Raw genomic sequence first — 21,548 nt, 5'->3', positions numbered from 1 at the left:
ACAAGTTAAAAACCCACCAGATGAATTACAGCACGATCGAAAAGGAGCTACTCTCCATCGTCCTGAACTTGCAGCACTTTCAATCATACCTGCAAGGTGCTCGGTCTACCACCATCTACTCGGACCACAATCCCCTACGCTTCCTGCAGCAAGCCCAATTCAACAGTCAACGGCTTCTATGATGGGCTTTATATCTGCAGAATTTCAACCTGGAGATCTTCTACATCAAGGGTTCTGACAACATCATAGCAGACGCCCTCTCCAGAGTTTATGAAGTAGAGACAACTCCACCTACTACTCTACCACCTGAAGACGTAACTTCACCCATAGCTGCAGGCTTCGGGGGAGAGTTATGACGATAATCTCTTTCAAGAGAGATTGAGCCTGCTCTTCTCTACATGAAGTTATGTATTTTATTCAAGAATAAGATGCTACCTTCTAGATACGTCTCCCAGTAGCACAAAACGTTTTGACCAGGAGGCAAAACGTACCCAAGACCCCCCTACTCCACTCTCTCCAAGCTGGCTCATCATCAACCAGCCAACTACCCTTCCCAGCCTGCCTGCTCCTGATTGGTGACTCGCCGACTGCACACCTGCACATTGCACCTCAGCGCCCTCTACCTGAGTCGATGTCTGGGCTTGATCCAGCCATTGAAGTCAGAATATCTTTGTGCTCTCAAGCCGTGAACAACTAACTGATATATGTGTATCAGCTGGGTGTCTCTCAGCTAGCGCCATATTCTCAGCACCTAATTATTTTTCAACTTTAATTTTATTATTATTGTAGAGTAACTTCATCCCTATTATTCATTTATGTTATATTGTTTTTGACTTGTTCTTTTGCACTGTACATTGCCAAGGGATTGTTTTTGTTTATAATTTGTTTATTAATTAAAGTTTCATTGTTCATACTTTGTGTTTTGCGTGTCTTCCCTTACTTTACCACAGACAGACAGACAAACAGGCAAGCAGTCTATCATTTTTTTTGTAAATGTGACTAGGCATTTACACCTGCCATTGGAGGACTGCCGAACATCTACACTCCAACACTTTCCCGTATATATATATATATATATATATATATATATATATATATATATATATATATATATATATATATATTATTAAATATGACCGAAAAAGTAAGATTAATAATTCTAACACGAATTTTCTCGATCTTTCGTACATTTCTTTTCACTGTTGGTGGTAATTCAAAAATCAATTCTCCAAAATTCATTTTTATTTCTAGTCTGACGCGACACTTGAGCGTGTTTCGTAAAACTTATTACATTTTCAAAGACTTTAGTTTACACATACACAACTGAATAAAACTTACACATCTCCGATTTGTTTATATCTACATTTGAGTGAGGTGGATGGGGTGAGGTGGTATTAATAGGGTATTAAATTCATCAACATAAGACAGAACACGAAACAATGGGTATTGAATGGAAATAATTGCAGAGGGCCTATTGGCCCATATTTCTTGATGCTTTTATATTGGAGCGGAGTCTTGAAGTGGGTAGAATATAGTTGTGCATTAATTGGCTGTTGATTGCTGGTGTTGACTTCTTGATGTGTAGTGCATCGCAGATGTCAAGCCGCCTGCTATCGCTGTATCTATCGATGATTTCTGTGTAGTTTCCTAAGATTTCTCTGGTGATGGTTTGGTTGTGGGAAGAGATTATATGTTCCTTAATGGAGCCCTTGTTGCTTATGCATCATTAATTGCCTGGAAATAGATGCTGTTGTCTTGCCTATATACTGAGTTTTTTGAGGCTTAGTCTCCAAGAGGGCATTTGAAGGCATAGACGACGTTGGTCTCTTTTAAAGCGTTCTGTTTTGTGTCTAGAGAGTTTCTCATGAGTAGGCTGGCCGTTTTTTTGGTTTTATAGTAAATCGTCAGTTGTATCTTCTGATTTTTGTCTGTAGGGATAACGTTTCTATTAACAATATCTTTCAGGACCCTTTCCTCCGTTTTGTGAGCTTTGGAAAAGAAGACAACAAAACGCAACTACTTCATGCTTCAAACGAATGGAGAAACAGCAACATCGACGAAAGTCTCCGTACTTGCATAGAGCAACACTTCAACATCCTCAGAGACCGACATCACCTCAGTACTGAAACAAGGATAATCAAGAAACTAACAACGTTATATGGAGGACCTATGGCAATTCCACGACCAAGAGACGGCTTCCTGAACCTTGCAGGAATCAACCTCACTGAGGACCAAGTCACTCTCCTAAATCTGGGTATAAACTGTCACGTTATGTCCAGGCTAAGTGAGATGGCCCGGAAAGTGGAGTTGGAGATTCTGTTGGACGACATATTCGACCTCGAGACACAAAAGAAGGTCATCACAAAAGAGACCTTACAAGCAGAACTTATTGTGGAAGGAGGAAAGAATCGAGGCAACTACAGAAGCACCATACTGTCCCCCGAGCTCAAAGCGGCAGCTAAGAGCCTTCGTGAGAACAAGGAAATAGTTGTCAGGAGAGGTGACAAGTCGGCAATATACGTCATTCTTAAAAAAGACGAATATCTGGCGAAAATGAACCTCATACTCTCTGACCAAACTAAATTCCAAAGGGTAACGAAGGACACTACAGCCGAATTCAAAGCAAAGGTCAACAAATTGATCGAGACTGTGAAAGCCAAGAAATCCGAACTCCACCTGCCAAAGATTATTGGGGAATATAAACCTGGATACGCGAATGGAAATGTCAAGACACATAAGCCTGGAAACCCACTTCGGCCAATCATCAGCCAGATACCCACACCCACGTACAGACTGGCGAAATGACTCAACGGCTTGCTGACTCCTTATGTCCCTTGCGCCTTCAGCCTGAAGTCTCCAAAGGAATTTGTTGACTTACTGCGGGGAACACGGGCCACAGGGATAAGAGCCTCGTTGGACGTAGAATCACTGATTACCAACGTACCTGTGGATGAAACAATCGGAATGATAGCGAACAGAGTTTATCGCGATCCGGCCTGTACTCCTCTTGACATACCAGAAAACATTCTAAGGAAACTACTCCAAACTTGTACTAAAGAGGCACCCTTCTTAAGCCCGGATGGGCACATGTATAAGCAAGTAGATGGGGTCGCCATGGGTTCTCCCCTAGGTGTCCTGTTTGCGAACTTCTACATGGGTACCATCGAGCAAAAATTCTTAGTCGACATGAACTTGAAACCGGCCATATACTGCAGGTATGTTGACGACATTTTTACACAGGTACTGTGGTGTTTGTGTGTTACTGAGGAAGTCTTGATTGTAGGGTTGATATAAAGTCATTGCTTAGTTACTGACTTTACTACTTAAACTGATACATGACTAGAAGCTACCAAGCTTGGCGGGCGTCCTGTACGCTCTTGTTTACCTTCCCTGGTGTCTGTTCCGCCGCACATAGAAAACGGATGGTACCATTTTCTGTGAACATGACACCCCTCCTTTTCTTTAAAAAGACTGAATACAGGATGTCTACCATGCTTGTAGCACAAAGCAAAGTTATTGACACAAAGTAAGTTATTAACATATCAAGAGATATTGTATACATTTAACATTAATTAAGCACACAAAGAATTTAAACAACTTAATCTTTACCACAAAGGATTTCAATGTTAAAAATACATATGCAATGTTAAACAAACATGAAAGAAACTGTAATACAAAGTTACAAAATATTGAATGAGAGATCTGCATTATTCAAACAATATTAAATTTAGTTCTGATAATAAGTAAATACTTTGCATTACATCGGAACACAATTAATCATCAAATCGTGTAGGGCGTTTAACATGACGTTTAGGACGAGAGTCCTTAAATGCAATAACATCCCTTGATAAATTGTTGGTCGGGTTATAACTATTTTTTTCTTTTTCTTTTGCACGACTTTGCACTTCATCATTTTCTACACTAGTTGGAATCACTTTGAAATAGGCCATATTACGTGTTATACTATGATCTCTATTACTCGCTGTTACCATAGTTCCTTTTACACTAATCACTTGATATGGTTTTGTATCATACGGCATATCTAGCTTTCCCTCTTTTTTTCTTTTAACGAGAACAGTATCACCAACCTTTATGAATTGTTCCTTTGCACGTTGATCATGAGCAATTTTCATTTTGCCCTTGGCTAGTGCATCCTTCTCAGCGAGACGTTTATCCGTTACCTCGGCTGGCATGACAGGTAGTGAGATCCTCATAGGACGTCCAAATAAAAGTTCGCCAGGCGACTTGCCCAGTGTTCCATGTGGTGTTGCACGGTAGTTCCTGAGAAAAGCATACATAGCTTGTTTCCAGGATCGTCCTTCGGCATGAGCACAGCGTACCGCTTTCATGAGAGGTTGCATAAATCTCTCAACTTCTCCATTTGCTTGAGGATGTAGTGGCATCACACGGCGGTGTTTGAATCCAATATGCTCAGCAAAGTTGACGAAGTCTTGTCCATTGAATGGCGGTCCATTGTACGCCTTGACAACTTCAGGAATGCCAAAGTTTGAAAAGATCTTGTCGAGTTTTGGGATGACGGCCTTTGCAGATGTGGAAATGAATATTTCTACTTCTGGATAACGTGAGTGATCATCAATGACTACCATCAAGTACTCTCCAGTTGGTAGCGGTCCGCAGAAGTCCATCGATACTTCCGTCCATGGTGCAGCAGGTAGTGGTGAAGGTTGTAGAGGTGTTGGTCTTGAAGTATCCACTGCAGCTTGGCAAGGGACATAGGCATCATCCATGTCTTTTGCTTGACGATCAATGCCAGGAAACCACACTTTTTCTCGTAGCAGCTGTTTGGTCCTAACAAGACCTTGGTGTTCTTGATGTGCAAGCTTCAGAGCACGTTGCTGGAGAACAGCTGGAATGACGATACGAGTACCTCGCAGCACGGTGTCGCGTAACACTTAATTCTGTCTGGATGCGTTCAAGTGCTTTGAATGCATCTTGGTCAACTCCTGAGGGTGGGATGCGTGGAAACTTTTTCTTAGTCAATGCATCCAATGTTGCTTGCAGAGTTGGAGAGCCGGTCAGCCGAACGGACAGCACACTGGACTTGTGATCCTGTGGTCCCGGGTTCGATTCCGGGCGCCGGCGAGAATCAATGGGCAGCGTTTCTTTCACCCTATGTCCCTGTTACCTAGCAGTAAAATAGGTACCTGGGTGTTAGTCAGCTGTCACAGGCTGCTTCCTGGGGGTGGAGGCCTGGTCGAGGACCGGGCCGCGGGGACACTAAAGCCCCGAAATCATCTCAACATAACCTCAAGATAACCTCTAGGGTTGCAGTACGGATTTCATCAAGAGTAAGAGCCTTAGGGACTGCATCACAGGTTACAGAGTGTACATATTCCTCGGCAACTTGCTGATGCTTGGTGATGGTGAAACTGTTGGCAGGATGTCGACTGATGTAATCAGCGGGATTGCCTGCACCCGGCTTGTATTTAACCGTAAAGTTGTATGGTTGCAGACGAAGAGCCCATCTCTCAATGCGAGCTGGTGGTTTGGACTTTAGATTATTGAAGATGGTCTCCAACGGTTTGTGGTCAGTGACTATCGTGGTGAACGGCGCACCAAGCAGATACACATTGAAGTGTTCACAGCCCCATACAAGAGCAAGAGCTTCCTTCTCTGTCTAACTGTATCGTTGCTCAACATCTGTGAGAGAACGGCTGGCGTAGGCAATTACTACTCTGGAATCTAGTTGACCAGGTTTGTGTTGGGCTAAAACAGCACCTAAACCAACAGGACTAGCATCCACCGTTAACTCAGTGTCCATTGATGGATCAATGTACGCAGCAGTCGCATCATTCTCTACTAGTGCATCTTTCACAGCGTCAATTGCATTTTGCTCGATATCACTCAAGTACCACGATGCATTTTTCTTCAGGAGCTCACGTAGAGGCTTCGTAATGGTAGCAAAGTCTGGAATGAAGCGAGAACAGTAGTTTGCCATTCCCAGAAAACTATGTACTTCAGTGGATGTTGAAGGAGGTGCAGAATTCTTGATATCTGCAACTTTCTTAGCATCTGGAGACAGACCATTGTCACTAAGGTGAGTCACTATGGTCACTTTGTCACCATACTTGGCCCTCTCTTCTTTCTCATCTACATTAATGACCTTCCAAATGGCTCCCAACACCTCAACCAATTCTATTTGCTGACGACACAACCTTTATTTACTCCAGTCCTGATCCCCTTGCTCTAAATGTCACAGTGAATATTGAGCTAAATAAAGTCCATCTTTTGCTAACTGCCAACAAACTCACCCTCAACATTGACAAAACTTTCTATATTTTGTTTGGCAATAAATCCTCAAATCAAATAAATCTCAGGATAAATAATACCCAAATTTGTAAGAAAATAGATGGCAAATTCCTTGACGTTCTCATTTACCACAAGCTGAATTTCCAGGGACACATTCTAAATATATCTAAAAAAGTTTCAAAAACTGTTGGCATTCTTCCTAAAATCAGATATTATGTACCTCGTCCTGCCCTGGTGACTCTCTATTACTCCCTCATCTATCCATATCTCAACTATGGTGTTTGTGCTTGGGGCTCTACTACCCAAAATCATTTACGTCCTCTAATTACTCAACACAAAGCTGCTATTAGGACAATATTCAACTCTGGCCACAGGCAGCACACGGTACCCCTACTCAAATCTCTGAATATGTTAGATATTAAGGCACTGCACATTCTCTCATGTGTATTATATATATATATATATATACATATATATATATATATATATATATATATATATATATATATATATATATATATATATATATATATATATATATATATATATATATATAATTTATATATATATATATGTCGTACCTAGTAGCCAGAACGCACTTCTCAGCCTACTATGCAAGGCCCGATTTGCCTAATAAGCCAAGTTTTCCTGAATTATTATATTTTCTCAAATTCTTTTCTTATGAAATGATAAAACTACCCATTTCATTATGTATGAGGTCAATTTTTTGTTATTGGAGGTAAAATTAACGTAGATATATGACCGAACCTAACCAACCCTACCTAACCTCACCTAACCTATCTTTATAGGATAGGTTAGGATAGGTAGCTGAAAAAGTTAGGTTAGGTTAGGTTAGGTAGGTTAGGTAGTCGAAAAACAATTAATTCATGAAAACTTGGCTTATTAGGCAAATCGAGCCTTGCATAGTAGGCTGAGAAGTGCGTTCTGGCTACTAGGTACGACATATATATATATATAAATTATATATATATATATATATATATATATATATATATATATATATATATATATATATATATATATATATATATTAGTATATTTTGGTAGCAGTCTTTCCTGTAGATATATATTATTAAATATGACCGAAAAAGTAAGATTAATAATTCTAACACGAATTTTCTCAATCTCTCGTACATTTCTTTTCACTGTTGGTGGTAATTCAAAAATCAATTCTCCAAAATTCATTTTTATTTCTAGTCTGACGCGACACTTGAGCGCGTTTCGTAAAACTTATTACATTTTCAAAGACTTTAGTTTACACATACACAACTGAATAGAACTTGCACATCTCCGATTTGTTTATATCTACATTTGAGTGAGGTGGATGGGGTGAGGTGGTATTAATAGGGTATTAAATTCATCAACACAAGACAGAACACGAAACAATTGGTATTGAATAGAAGTGATTGTACTAATTCCGCCTCCCTTAACAGCACCCCTCTAATTGACCTGACAACCCTAGAAGACGACCACCCTCTAACAAGACCCATAACTATGCTAGAGATGAGAGGATTCATCAAAAGCACCAGAGATAAGGCCGCAGGACCATCAGGGATCAAAGCGCTGCAGATCAAACTTCTACCAGGCAATCTTATGCAATCCATACTCAACCTATTCAACGCTATGCTGGCATCGGGTCACATTCCTGTAGCATTCAAGTCAGCCAAGATGATATTCATTCCCAAACCCAAGAAAGACCCCCACCAACCTGGCAACTACCGTCCAATCTCCCTCTTAGACACAATAGGCAAGTGCTTTGAAAAAATCATGTCAAACCGTCTTAACTACTACATGGAGTACAACAACCTCTTCACAGAAAAGCAGTTTGGCTTTCGAGCTCATAGATCAACCCAGCACGCAATTAACATCATCTACGACGCCGTAAGCTCAATTCGCATGCAAAAACAGGTAGCTTTGATTGCGACGAGGGACGTACACAAGGCCTTCGACAGCCTGTGGCACGATGGTCTTGTGTACAAATTAGCAGACTTACCAGCGCAAAACTGGACCCTCCTCAGGCTGATCAGAAATTTCCTTAAGAATAGACAAGTTACCCCCAGCTTCAAGGCAAAAGAGGCCGCAGCCTTCACCCAAACAGCTGGAGTCCCCCAAGGATCATGCTTGAGCCCGGTTCTCTTCAACATCTTTGTAAACGACCTACCCCAACCAGAGTATAGGGACACCATTATCGTACAATTTGCGGACGACGTAACACACGTAATAACATCTAACCCTAGCATCTAAGCGGCCAAGCATGCAACTGTAACCCGTAAGGCAAACGTGGAACTAGCAAGGACTGCTAACTGGGAAAGGAAATGGAGGATCACCACTAACCCAGAAAAGATCCAATTAAGCACTGTCGGCTGTATGGCCTTCTCCATTGAAAATGAGGGGGGAATAAGAATCAGGGGTGAACCCATAGGCATCTCAAACTCCAACACAGTGCTCGGGTACAACTTCAACAGGCTACTCAACTCCTCCCAGTACGTATCCCAGAAGACAGCGATGGCCCGGGGCTCACTGGCGAGGCTCTTCCGTTTCAACCAAGCCCCATCCCACATCAAGCTCCACCTGTACAGAATGATCATAAGGCCTAGCTTGGAATACCCCTACGTTCCCCTGAACCTCACCAACAAATCCAACATGCTGAAGATTCAACGAGTACAAAACAAAGCACTTCGCTTTGCAGAGGGCCTGACTCTGAGGGACAGGGTAAGAACTGACCAAATCCATGAGACGCTCAACATGAAGCCAATGAACATTAGGCTTAGCTACCTGGCCAGAAGACAGCTGTACCGTATGAAGAACATGTATGTCCCAGACCCAGAAGATCCCTTCGTAGCAGAAAACACCACCAGCGACTACGAGATCCACGAACCACCACACAGAACCAGAAGAATCACTCCAACAAAAAGTGATCAGACATATCCATGATGAGGCCTTCCCAAGCCCTCAGATACTAAGCGGTCTGCCAGACGATCCAGATGAGTGGCCCATCCCGGACCCAATCTACACCAAATGAAGAATAAAGAAATAAGAATAAAGAAAAAAAAAAAATAAAATAAAAAAAAAATAAAACACCTACAAAAAAATATAAAACCAAAAAACCATTTGTCGTGGCGTCAGAAGTGTAACTACCCCTGATGTTTCTAAGATTAGCCTCCTTCAGCCAACTCCATCGGCTCTAGTGCTTTACGACACCAACAAGGTCACAAACACTAGCCCCCCCAGCCAATGTACTGACAACCCAACATAACACATCCGCAAACAAACAACACATACGAAAATGTCAACCCATGGTGGACAGGCCACCGAACTTTCAAACCTCCTCTCTCTCTACACCCGCATCCTCTTCCTGAATTTCATCTCTCCATCCCTCTACCTCCCCCATCCTTTCCATTCCCTATGGAAATCAATCCAAAAGTGATTGTAGAAAGCCTATTGGTCCATATTTCTTGATGCTTCTATATTGGAGCGGAGTCTTGAGGTGGGTAGAATATAGTTGTGCATTAATTGGCTGTTGATTGCTGGTGTTGACTTCTTAATGTGTAGTGCCTCGCAAACGTCAAGTCGCCTGCTATCGCTGTATCTATCGATGATTTCTGTGTTGTTTACTAGGATTTCTCTGGCGATGGTTTGGTTGTGGGAAGAGATTATATGTTCCTTAATGGAGCCCTGTTGCTTATGCATCGTTAAACGCCTAGAAAGAGATGTTGTTGTCTTGCCTATATACTGTTTTTTTTGGAGCTTACAGTCCCCAAGAGGGCATTTGAAGGCATAGACGACGTTGGTCTCTTTTAAAGCGTTCTGCTTTGTGTCTGGAGAGTTTCTCATGAGTAGGCTGGCCGTTTTCTGGTTTTATAGTAAATCGTCAGTTGTATCCTCTGATTTTTGTCTGTAGGAATAACGTTTCTATTAACAATATCTTTCAGGACCCTTTCCTCCGGTCTATGAGCTGTGGAAAAGAAGTTCCTATAAAATAGTCTAATAGGGGGTATAGGTGTTGTGTTAGTTGTCTCTTCAGAGGTTGCATGGCGTTTCAAATGAAACGAAGGTTGCATGAAAGTTTGCATGAAACGAAAATTGATTGAGAAAATTCGTGTTAGAATTATTAATCTTACTTTTTCGGTCATATTTAATAATATATATATATATACATATACATATATATATATATATATATATATATATATATATATATATATATATATATATATATATATATATATTTTAAGATGAATAGGAAAACCAGGGATATACTGAACATCTTGTTTCAGATTTTTACTTTAAAATGCATAGCGTTTCGAATACTTCTCGTATTCATCATCAGATCTAAAAGAAAAAACAGAAATCACAATCAAATAACTGGTAAACAAAAAACTCATACTGAATATAATTGCCTATCAAAGAAAGGAAAATGCTTAAAAAACAAAACACTTAAGCGCACTTAAAGTAATCAATACAAATAAAACTTATTAACTGTCACATATATTAAAGCTAATTAAAAATCCATTAAACTACAAGATAAAATTTATAACTACTAAAACAAACCATTCTATTAAACTTACGTGAAGTGATCAGAAGTGAAACTTGATACCTAACACAAAATATACTAAACACTATAACAAATATTTATATAATGACTACAAATCTACAAAAAATGTATGTAAAATACAAACAGAATAAACGACAATTATAAAGTACTAACCAAAATCTTATAAAAAACTCAAATATTAATTAAAATTCAATACCAAAAAGTGTATTATATATCCTAAATAAAAGATTATATTAATGTACAATGTCAAGACTTGAAATAAGTAAGAAAGGGTAAAGACATGGTAAACTAAACAAAATTATAATAAAATTAAACTACCAAAATAAACTAAAAATCAAATTACAGGGCCTACTGTGCACTATACAGTGTACAATTGAACAGCTGAAAGGTTGCTATTTAACAGAGGCCGCAGCTCCCTTATATATAAGGATTCCATTACTCTCAAATCTGACTGGCCATTCATACAAGTGTCCAGAATTTTAAAATCAGATTCCAGCAGAGAATGATCAAACTCATAACAATGGTTTCTAATCTCCGAAAATGCTGGTTTAGACAATGGTAATCCAGTCCTAAAAGATAATCACCGGTGCTCAAGTATACTAATCTTAAAGTTCCGAATGGAACTCCCGACATATCCAGCATTACAGCTGGAACAATTATACATATATACGACATTTGAGCACAAGGGGTAGGCACTTTATCTTTGTGCCTATGCTATTTGTGTTGACAAAAATAAATCTAAAGTCTGATGATAGCGCTCTTTTAAATCTAACTTGCTGAATAAAGTTGCACCATTCAAGCGGTAGATCATATCATCTACAGTGGGTGTAGGATGGCGTTCACGCATTATTGCCTTGTTGGGAACACGCATGTCCACACAAATGCGTATCTCATCTGGATTCTTCGGCTTTGGTGGAGTGACAATTGGGCTTACCCTGTTACTGGTACTATGATATCTAGTTTCATCAACTTATCCAGTTCGGCATCGACGTTCTTGCGAGTATGGAATGGCTGTCGGCGATGTGGTTGGGCAACTGCAATTACATCTGGGGTTGATATGCAGATGTACTTTGCTAACAGTATAACAACCTATGGATTTAAATCGATCAGAAAATTCAGCAACAATAGCATCAACATTGTTTGCAGATTCCACTACTACAGCATTAGAAAGGCTAATCACTGGCAAGGCTACCTTTGAAGCATAGGCAGTGGCTTTGCCATTATAGTTCTCAAGCTTCGGGAATTGTTTTTTAAATTTCTCATAATGGCACTCAGCAATGGTGTCAATGTTTGATCCATTGTCAATAAGAACTTTGAGACAAATGCCAGCAATGTATATTATAGTCTCTGGGTTGTTTGGAAGATCATTCCATTCTGTGATTGCTTGTACTCCATAAATATAATCACATTCACTGTCATCTGAGACTGGTTGTAATGACATGTTGTCTTGTACAAAGTTAACATTTTGGATATGAGGTGCAATATTGCGTTTGCCACCTTGACCCTTATGATCTGATCCTCGTACAGTGCTTTTATTCACTGACTGTGGTTTCTTTAATGCGGAACGACACATAGCCCCAAAATGACCTAGTTTTCCACACTCATAGCACTTCTTACCTTGAGAAGGACAAACATTATCTTGGTGTGGGTAGTCTCCTCCACAATTGTATCAGTTATTGTTGACACCCTCTGATGTGGGTTGTTGTGACTGCTTGAGTCTTGTTCCATGACTCCAGTTGTGATGTGGCTCTCGGCTCAATTTACTGTTAGGTTTGCCATTGTCACGAATCTTATTACGATTCTGCCAATTCTCCCGAACCTCGTATTATGTTATTGTTTTCTCTAAGTAAATATTGCTGTCAGTTGTATAAGATTTGTGTATATAGATATATATACAATATATATATATATATAACATAGATAGCTGGGTAGTGTGTGTGTAAGGTTGTTTTGATGGTGGATGTCACGTGAAATTAGCCGTATGGGCGGTTGACAATATTTGGGAATGGCCAGGGCGATTGTTAGCATATCAATTGCCTATAGTTTTATATTTATTTATTCCCATATTTGGTAGCCGTAATATTTCAATGAATGTGAGACTAGTAATTACAACTCTTAGTTAATAATGTTGGAGTTTAGGGCTGACCTTTGTAAATAGAATTTTCACAATGTTCATGCGAACGTTAATTGGTGTTTGGGTAGACGGTTAGTCGACGTTGGGCCTGCGGACCACGTCCTGGGCAGTAGAGTGGCAGCTGCGGTCGAGTGCAGTTGTGTTTAAGCACAGTTCTTGGTTTTTGTTATTTTAAGCCCATATAAATATTAATTTATCTGGATAGACGAGTTTAGTGTATTTATGGCTTACTCCATATTCTGGTGATAGTGCTCAGGTCTCAAATAATTACTTGCATTCTATAGTATTACATGCTGATAAATAATTCTGGCTACTATTTATTTAATTGTTGTTAAGTTGTCACCCTTAGCAAAATATATTGTTCTCCCGTTTTTATACAGTGATTAATTATAGCCCTAGACACCTATTGGCATGGCAGATTTTTATTTGTTCTTTACACTGTGGGGAGAAGAACATTATTTAGTCTCAAGGGTCGTGACAGCCATGATATCTTCTTTGATCACGGTGTCCTCCCTGAACCTTACGTACCTCATCACTGTTAGTAACAGTGGCAGAACCGTTGTTGGCACTGCACTCCATGACACGAGCATCACGTGCAGTATATTCCATTCGACAAGCAAATATCCAGTATCTTGGTAAGAGAACTTTCATCATCAACAAGTTCTAGAGCTCTTCGACGAAGACGTGTAGATGTACATGTTTCAATTATTTGCTATTTGATTTCTTTGTCAACATCAGCAAACTCACAATGGGCTGCTAAACCCTGCAAACGTGTGTGGTATTGATTCACAGTTTCATTAGAGAGTTGTTTGGCTCTCCTAAAACGCATCATTTCCATAGCAGTGTTTTGTCTAGGTTTGAAATGTTCAGTTAATTTGGCTTTGGCAGTGTCATAATCTTTGTCACCACCAGTGTCTTTCAATGTGTCAAAGATGTCACAAACTCGATCACCTGCATAATGAAGTAGAAAGGCACGCTTTCTTTCAGCACTTTTGATGTCTGAAACTATCAACAAACTTTCAAACATTTTAAGCCATCTGGTACACCTCTGTGACAGGATTGTCTGGTCACAGTCAGCATCAAATGCAGGAAACTGAGGTACATTTGCCATTTTTACTGTATAAGTGTAAACTTATCACTTAAATGTTCCTCAGAATACTAAACATTTACTGCACTGTATATGTTAGTTAAGAATTCACTGTAATTACTTTAATTTTGCAAAGCACACAAGCATATTAATGCAAAAGTTCACAACAGTGCACAATACAACAGCAACTGACCTCTTACCTAGCCTTGTACTTACCTAATTGTGTTTGCGGTGGATGAGCTTTGGCTCTTTGGTCCCGCCTCTCAACTGTCAATCAACTGGTGTACAGATTCCTGAGCCTACTGGGCTCTATCATATCTACATTTGAAACTGTGTATGGAGTCAGCCTCCACCACATCACGGCCTAAAGCATTCCATTTATTAACTACTTTGACACTGAAAAAATTCTTTCTAACGTCTCTGTGGCTCATCTGGGTACTAAGTTTCCACCTGTGTCCCCTTGTTCGTGTTCCACCCGTGCTGAAGAGTTTGTCTTTGTCCACCCTGTCAATTCCCCTGAGAATTTTGTAGGTGGTTATCATGTCTCCCCATACTCTTCTGTTTTCCAGGGATTTGAGGTTCAGCTCCATTAGCCTTTCCTCGTAGCTCATTCCTCTCAGTTCCGGGACGAGCCTGGTGGCATACCGCTGAATCTTCTCTAGCTTTGTCTTGTGTTTAACTAGGTATGGACTCCAGGCTGGAGCTGCATACTCCAGGATTGGTCTTACATAAGTGGTATACAGGGTTCTGAAAGATTCCTTACACAAGTTTCTAAGGGCAGTTCTTATGTTGGCCAGTCTAGCATATGCTGCTGATGATATTCTTTTGATGTGGGCCTCTGGGGACAGGTTCGGTGTGATATCAACCCTCAAATCTTTCTCTCTATTTGACTCTTGCAGGATTTCACCTCCCAGATGATACCTTGTGTTCAGCCTCCTGCTCCCTTCGCCTAATTTCACCACCTTACATTTTTCTGAGTTGAACTTTAGCAGCCATTTTCTAGACCATTCCTCCAGTTTATCCAGGTCATCCTGTAGTCTCTGTCTATCTTCATCCGCCTTGATTCTTCTCAAATTTTTTGCATCATCAGCAAACATTGAGAGGAATGAGTCTATACCCTCCGGAAGATCGTTTACATATATTAGAAACAGGATGGGTCCAAGTACTGAGCCCTGTGGGACTCCGCTGGTGACCTCTCGCCACTCTGATATCTCCCACCTCACCGTTACTCGCTGTTTCCTGTTGCTAAAGTACTCCCTTATCCACTGGAGCACCTTCCCTTTTACTCCTGCCTGTTGCTCCAACTTTTTTTTTTAACAGCCTTTTATGGGGTACTGTGTCAAAGGCTTTTTGACAGTCCAGGAAAATGCCGTCGGCCCACCCTTCTCTTTCCTCCTTAATTTTTGTTGCCTGGTCATGAAATTCTATTAAACCTGTGAGGCACGATTTACCATCCCTGAACCCATGTTGGTGGTGCGTTACAAAGTTATTTCCCTCCAGATGCTCTACGAACCTTTTCCTCACGATCTTCTCCATCACTTTGCATGGTATACAAGTTAAGGAAACTGGCCTGTAGTTCAGTGCCTCTTGCCTGTCACCCTTCTTGTATATTAGGACCACGTTAGCTGTCTTCCAACTTTCTGGTAAGTCTCCTGTTTCCAGTGACCTGTTATACACCATAGAGAGTGGCACACTTGGTGCTTCTGCACCTTCCTTTAGTATCCATGGTGAGATTCTGTCAGGCCCAACAGCCTTTGTCACATCCAGCTCCAGCAGACACCTTTTGACCTCATCACTGGTGAGGTCAAATTCCTCCAAGATTGCTTGGTTTGCCGCCTCCTTACTTAGTGCAGGGGCTTCTCCTTGTTCTATTGTGAAGACCTCCTGGAATCTCTTGTTGAGTTCTTCACACACTTCCTTGTCATTCTCTGTGTATCTGTTCTCCCATTTTCGCAGCTTCATCACTTGTTCCTTCACTGCTGTTTTCCTCCTGATGTGGCTGTGGAGCAGCTTTGGTTGGGTCATGGCTTTACTCGCGATGTCATTTTCAAACTGTCTCTCTGCTTCCCTCCTCACTCTGAGGTACTCATTTCTGGCCCTCTGGTATCTCTCCCTGCTCTCTCGTGTTCAGTTATTTCTTGTATGATATCTGGGGCTTGACTCATATATTCAATTATTTACTTATTGGATTTAATAAATCGAAGGACCACCCACTTTTGAGAAAAGAGGGAAAACTAATAAAAGTGATCATTAGAATAACACTAGAGAACCAGTGTCTATGGATAATCATTAAAAGAATAATCGCTTGAAATAATGAATAGACTGTATTATTAATTAATTAAAGTCAGAGCCTCAAAGGCCTACATTGGGGGGGGGTATTTCTTGAAATTCATATATATCTAGGAACCAGTGTGGTTCGCCACCAGTTCATTGTTGAGTAAATGATATAATAAATCTAAACTACTGTAGATTCAAGATATGAGAACTCAAATTGTGAATATTAAAGATCATGAATTACTAAGCAACAGTCAGAGCAAAACACATTAATTACCAATCATCATTTCTGGTAATAATCTATTCAATGCAAAGATTCTACAGGAATTATATAAGAATCAATAATCATATTAAATAAATTTGTATGAAAAAATGTCTTAGCTTTAAGACGATTTCTGTAACATCATTTCGTCATTCGTCCTCGTGGTCACAGGATCTCCACAAAGAAAGAACTCGAGGTGAATATCACGAATGATGAGAAACAACTTGATGACTCATCGTATACACGCTGAAATCAGAGAAATTTAAGTAGCATTTGAATAGGCTACGTTTTATTTTCAATATTCATGAAAACGGAGGAAATTGTCGAAATTTTACTAACGTTGTATATTGGGTATCCTCGCTATATGACGACAGACTACTCACAAATATATAATCTAGGATGATGCATCAAACGAGAAACATATACTTAACATGAGCATATTAAATACTGAGGTCTGCTGAAACTGCGTCAGCCAGTCCCTGATGTCCACTGCTGTGTACGTGTAATTACGGGTCTTGGCTTCAATTGTTGATGCGTTATTAACTGGCTGGGCACTGTAGAACACGTGGATAAGTAATGATTAACTGTTGACCGAGTATCAGCGTAATTCTTGCCGATTAATTCCCCAGTCACTAACACATGTCTCGCCACTCTTCACGCCAGGGATGCCTTCACTCCCACAATGGCGTCGCCGCCTCCCTCAACCCGTCTCTCGCATTCACCACAGAAATTATTAATCACGAATTATTCTTTTCCTCGCAATTATGGGTGTAATACGTTAATGAGAACTGGGTTGCAATTATAAGGATTTAAATATTATCATATTCTCGTTTTATGGTGTCAAACGAGAAATGGAGAAGATTTTATTTTCTCCATGACATTCGTACGTAACAGAAAGGACTGCTACTACATAACAATTTTAGTTAATAACTCTCGGTTTGAGATTATTGGGAGTTATATTATTCGTAAGTAATTATTACATGGAATACTGATAATTTTAGAGAACCACATTCAATTCTCTAACCCATTGGTAATAAATGTGTCTAACTGGACATTATCTGACGCAATGTTGTTACTCGATTTCATGAGAATTCTGGCATTAATACACAGATGCAATGGTTAATTTATGTTGACACTACCGTTAGTGAAATTAGTAACTACTGTAGTTAGTATATAATGATAATCATTTATTATAATACAATAGTAGTTTATTAGTGTTGGAAATTTCCAACATAACTCCGGGGGGAGAAAACTCGGGTTGCATTGCAATGTTGAGTACTGACGTACCTATCCCGAAATTAGTATTAATGTTAGTATGTTAGTACACACATAACGGGTGTCCCGTAATTGTCAAGGACATACAAGAATTTTAAGTCTTGTAAAGGAACTCATGTTGAATGAAACATGGAATTGTGAATCATCTAAAGTTAATTACTAATAAAGCCTACAATATACTCTGTGACTGGTGTCGCTATGACATGTAGCGTTTATGTTACTATGTCTTAAAGTTTTGCAAACTCATAGATACTCTAGATGAAATAATGTTATAGTTGATAGCCTATACAAACAAATTAAGGAATAAATCATACAATTTAAAGTAACTGAGAATCCACTGCAAGGTGAATGTTTTGGGTCATGGTGACTTGTAACTGATTTGTTACTTGACATCACAACACAGCATCATGATTACTCAAATTGGATGGGAAATTATTTGCTCCTAGTCAGAGCTATAATAGGCTTGTAGTTTCCGTTTGCATTGTTGAGCAGCTGCTCTAGTGGGGCGGGTGCTCGGTGGATCAGAATTGTTGTCCTCGGAAACTGTTGGTGAAGCTGGATCTGATAAACACTCTCGTTCTGCTAATTCGAGAGGTACCAACTTCTCTAATGTTTTTAGGTTAGTAGTGCCTCGGCACAAAACCCGTACTACTCTCAGGAAGCCTTGGTGATCTGGATGGATAGCACCAATTTTGCCTATAGGCCATTCTGACCTTGGTCCATCACTGCCAACCAATACTAGGTCTCCTGGTTTAAGTTGAACTTTATTATATGGGCTCGAAGCTCCATAGTGGTCCTCTCGTAGAGCTGTGAGGTACTCTCGAGTCCACACCTCATTCCACCTTCAATTACTCTCGAGAGATGTTGGTAACTTTCTACTAAGTCACTCCTGGTTACATGGGAAGGGTCGACGGGGTCCTCTTCGGCCAAAGGTATCAGAGGGCTCAGCAGGCCTCCATGTATTAAATGTGAGGGACTCAGAGGCTCTCTCTGTGAGAAATCATCTGATAGGTAAGTTAATGGGCGATTGTTGACTCGCGCCTCAATTTCCACGACGAGTGTTTGGAGTTCGGAGTAACTAGTTTTCTGTCGATGTAAGGTCTTCCTTAAACATTTCTTGACAGTCCCTATCATACGTTCGTAGAACCCACCTTACCAGGGGGCTCTGGGAGCAATAAATTTCCAGTGGCATTGTCGTCTCTGCAGGACAGACTCCACTTCTGGATGATTCCATATCTCTCGTAGGCAGGCTTCTCCTGCCACAAAATTTGAACCATTATCAGATATCATTAGTTTGGGACAGGATCTGCGAGCTGCAAATCTACGAAAAGCTTGGATGAAGGCTTCGGCACTCATGTCAGCAGTCACTTCTAGATGTACGCCTCGTGTGGTAGCACACGTGAAGAGGCAAATATAAGCTTTCACTGGTATCTTATCTGGATTGCCAGTGAGAAGCAAGGCTCCTGTGTAATCGACACCAGTGGTCTCAAAGGGACGAAGATGAACTACTCTCTCTTTAGGGAGTGGTGGAGGTCCTGGGTAAGGACACACTCGAGCGTCGTATCTTTTGCAGATCACACAGAACTTAATGATTGAATTGTCAGTTTGACGACCTTGAGGAAGCCAATATTTCTGTCTGAGGTCGGTGAGAGTGTCTAACACTCCGCCATGCAAAGTACCATATTGATGGTGATGCAAAACTAGAAGTTTTGTAATAATGTGGTGACGTGGTAGAAGGATCGGATTCTTGGTATCCAAATCAATTTTTGCATGAAGCAAACGTCTTCCACATCTTAATATATTATGAGTGTTGGTATCATACCAGATACCTAGAGACTTGGTTAATTTATATGGAAGATTTTCATATTCACTTCGATATGTCTCTTGTTGTGCACGTTTGATCCAGTAGAGGATAGGATTGGGAAACTTATGTCTGATTCCTATCTTAGCAAGAAAGTCAAACACATGTGCTGTCACCCTTAATAACTTACTCAAGTTAGAATAATTCTGAGGATTAATAGTTGAGATTCGATGAGGTTCTGGTTCTTTCATGGGAGTAGTGATATTGGTCACTATGACTTGTGGCTTCTGTTTGGGCCACTGACCACTAACAAGCCATGAAGCCATTAAACCACATCAAAGACTTCATTAGTTGTTTTAATGATAACCCTCGTGATAAGAAATCTGCAGGATTGTCCTTAGTGGGGACATGTCTAAATTAATATCCAGCAGATAATTCATGAATTTCCCTAACGCGATTACTAACGTAAGGAGTTTTATTGTTGTTATTTCTTACCCATTGTAAGACTGCCTCATTGTCTGACCACACGACGATTTCACCAAAGTGGATATTATTAAGTGTCTTGGTCAGGCAATGAGCCAATCTTACTCCCACCAGCAATGCAGTTAACTCCATTTGAGGTAAAGATCTCTTCTTGATTGGAGCAACTCTTGCTTTAGATGTGAGCAAAATTGATTGTGCACTATTGACTAAGTAGGCTGCAGCGCCATACGCTTCGCCAGAGGCATCGCAAAAAACGTGCAAATTTGTGGGTAAGTTTTGTCCTGAAGCATTACGAGGAAATTTCAAAACACCTAATTGATTGAAATCCGTTGTGAGTATCTGCCATTTATCTTGCAACTCAATTGGCAACGGATCATCCCATCCCATATGTTTCTGCCAGCATTCCTGCATTAAGAATTTGCCCCTTATTAATATAGGACTAAGTAAGCCTAAAGGGTCAAATGGTTGACTGACATACGAGAGTAATTTTCTCATGGTGAGGGATGAATTATTGGTTTGTACTGACTTGACATTCATCTCGTCAGTACCTGTGTTCCATTCCACGCCCAGAACTTTTAATTGATTAGGCACCTGATAGCCTGGAAATTCTTTCTCGATAATCTGGTTTAATGATTTATTGTTTGAGGCCCATGATTGTAGTGGCATATTGGCTCCTAATAACTTACGGTTAGCTTCATGGTAGATTTCTAGCAATTTGGATTTGTCATTTGTAGTTCCCTGGAAATTATCGACATACAGGTTGTCACTGATCTCTGCCTTATAAGGGCTATTTAACTTCCTCAAATGTGTATCTAATGTGGCTTGAAGTAGAAACGGGGAGGAAGTCGCTCCGAATAGCACAGAGGCAAATCGGTAAGTTATGACATCACTGTCAGGATCCAGTGGGTCCTTAATCCAGAGAAATTTGGTGTAATTACGATCCTCTTCTTGCAAGCCTACTCTAAGGAAAGCTTTACTGATATCAGCAGTATAAGCGAAAATAATAGTACGGAATCGTAATAGTACATCATGTAGCTTTTGTGTTAGGCTAGGTCCCGTTTGGAGACATTCATTCAAGGACACGCTGTTTGGCTTCACTTTGGCACTACAGTTGAAGACAATACGTATTGGCGTTGTCAATGAATCTTTCACCACAGCGTGATGGGGTAAATAGTGACCTATTTTTCGGTCATCATTATCAACAACTTCGATAAATTTACTATTGAGTTGTTGTTGAATTAATTGATGATACATGTTCAGTTTGGCTGCTTCTTCAGCCGTATTAATTGAGACTGTAATTGAGAGGCTGCCATGAAATAATTAACTGGAAGTTGTTGATGATTCAACTTCCATGGTAGTCTCACCCAGTATTGTTGGTCCTAATAG

At 40.2% G+C, this 21,548-nt stretch overlaps 1 protein-coding gene across 1 annotated transcript in view; it reads right to left on the bottom strand.

The window, feature by feature from the left end:
* Nucleotides 1-2,028: 2,028 nt before the first annotated feature.
* The window catches only part of LOC138372327 (uncharacterized), a 46,746-nt gene continuing 27,226 nt past the window's right edge, over nt 2,029-21,548 (bottom strand). Inside the window, exons 4-5 of the mRNA XM_069337609.1 lie at nt 11,781-11,935; nt 2,029-2,122 (exon numbers count right to left, since the gene is read on the bottom strand). Coding sequence (XP_069193710.1) covers nt 2,029-2,122; nt 11,781-11,935 — 249 coding nt within the window. The remainder of the gene's footprint in view (nt 2,123-11,780; nt 11,936-21,548) is intronic.

This window comes from Procambarus clarkii, chromosome 38 (genome assembly GCF_040958095.1).
Source record: "Procambarus clarkii isolate CNS0578487 chromosome 38, FALCON_Pclarkii_2.0, whole genome shotgun sequence".
Classification (NCBI taxonomy): Eukaryota; Metazoa; Arthropoda; class Malacostraca; order Decapoda; family Cambaridae; genus Procambarus; species Procambarus clarkii.
The sequence above is the reverse complement of the archived record's forward strand: the minus strand, read 5'-3'. Positions and strand labels throughout refer to the sequence as shown.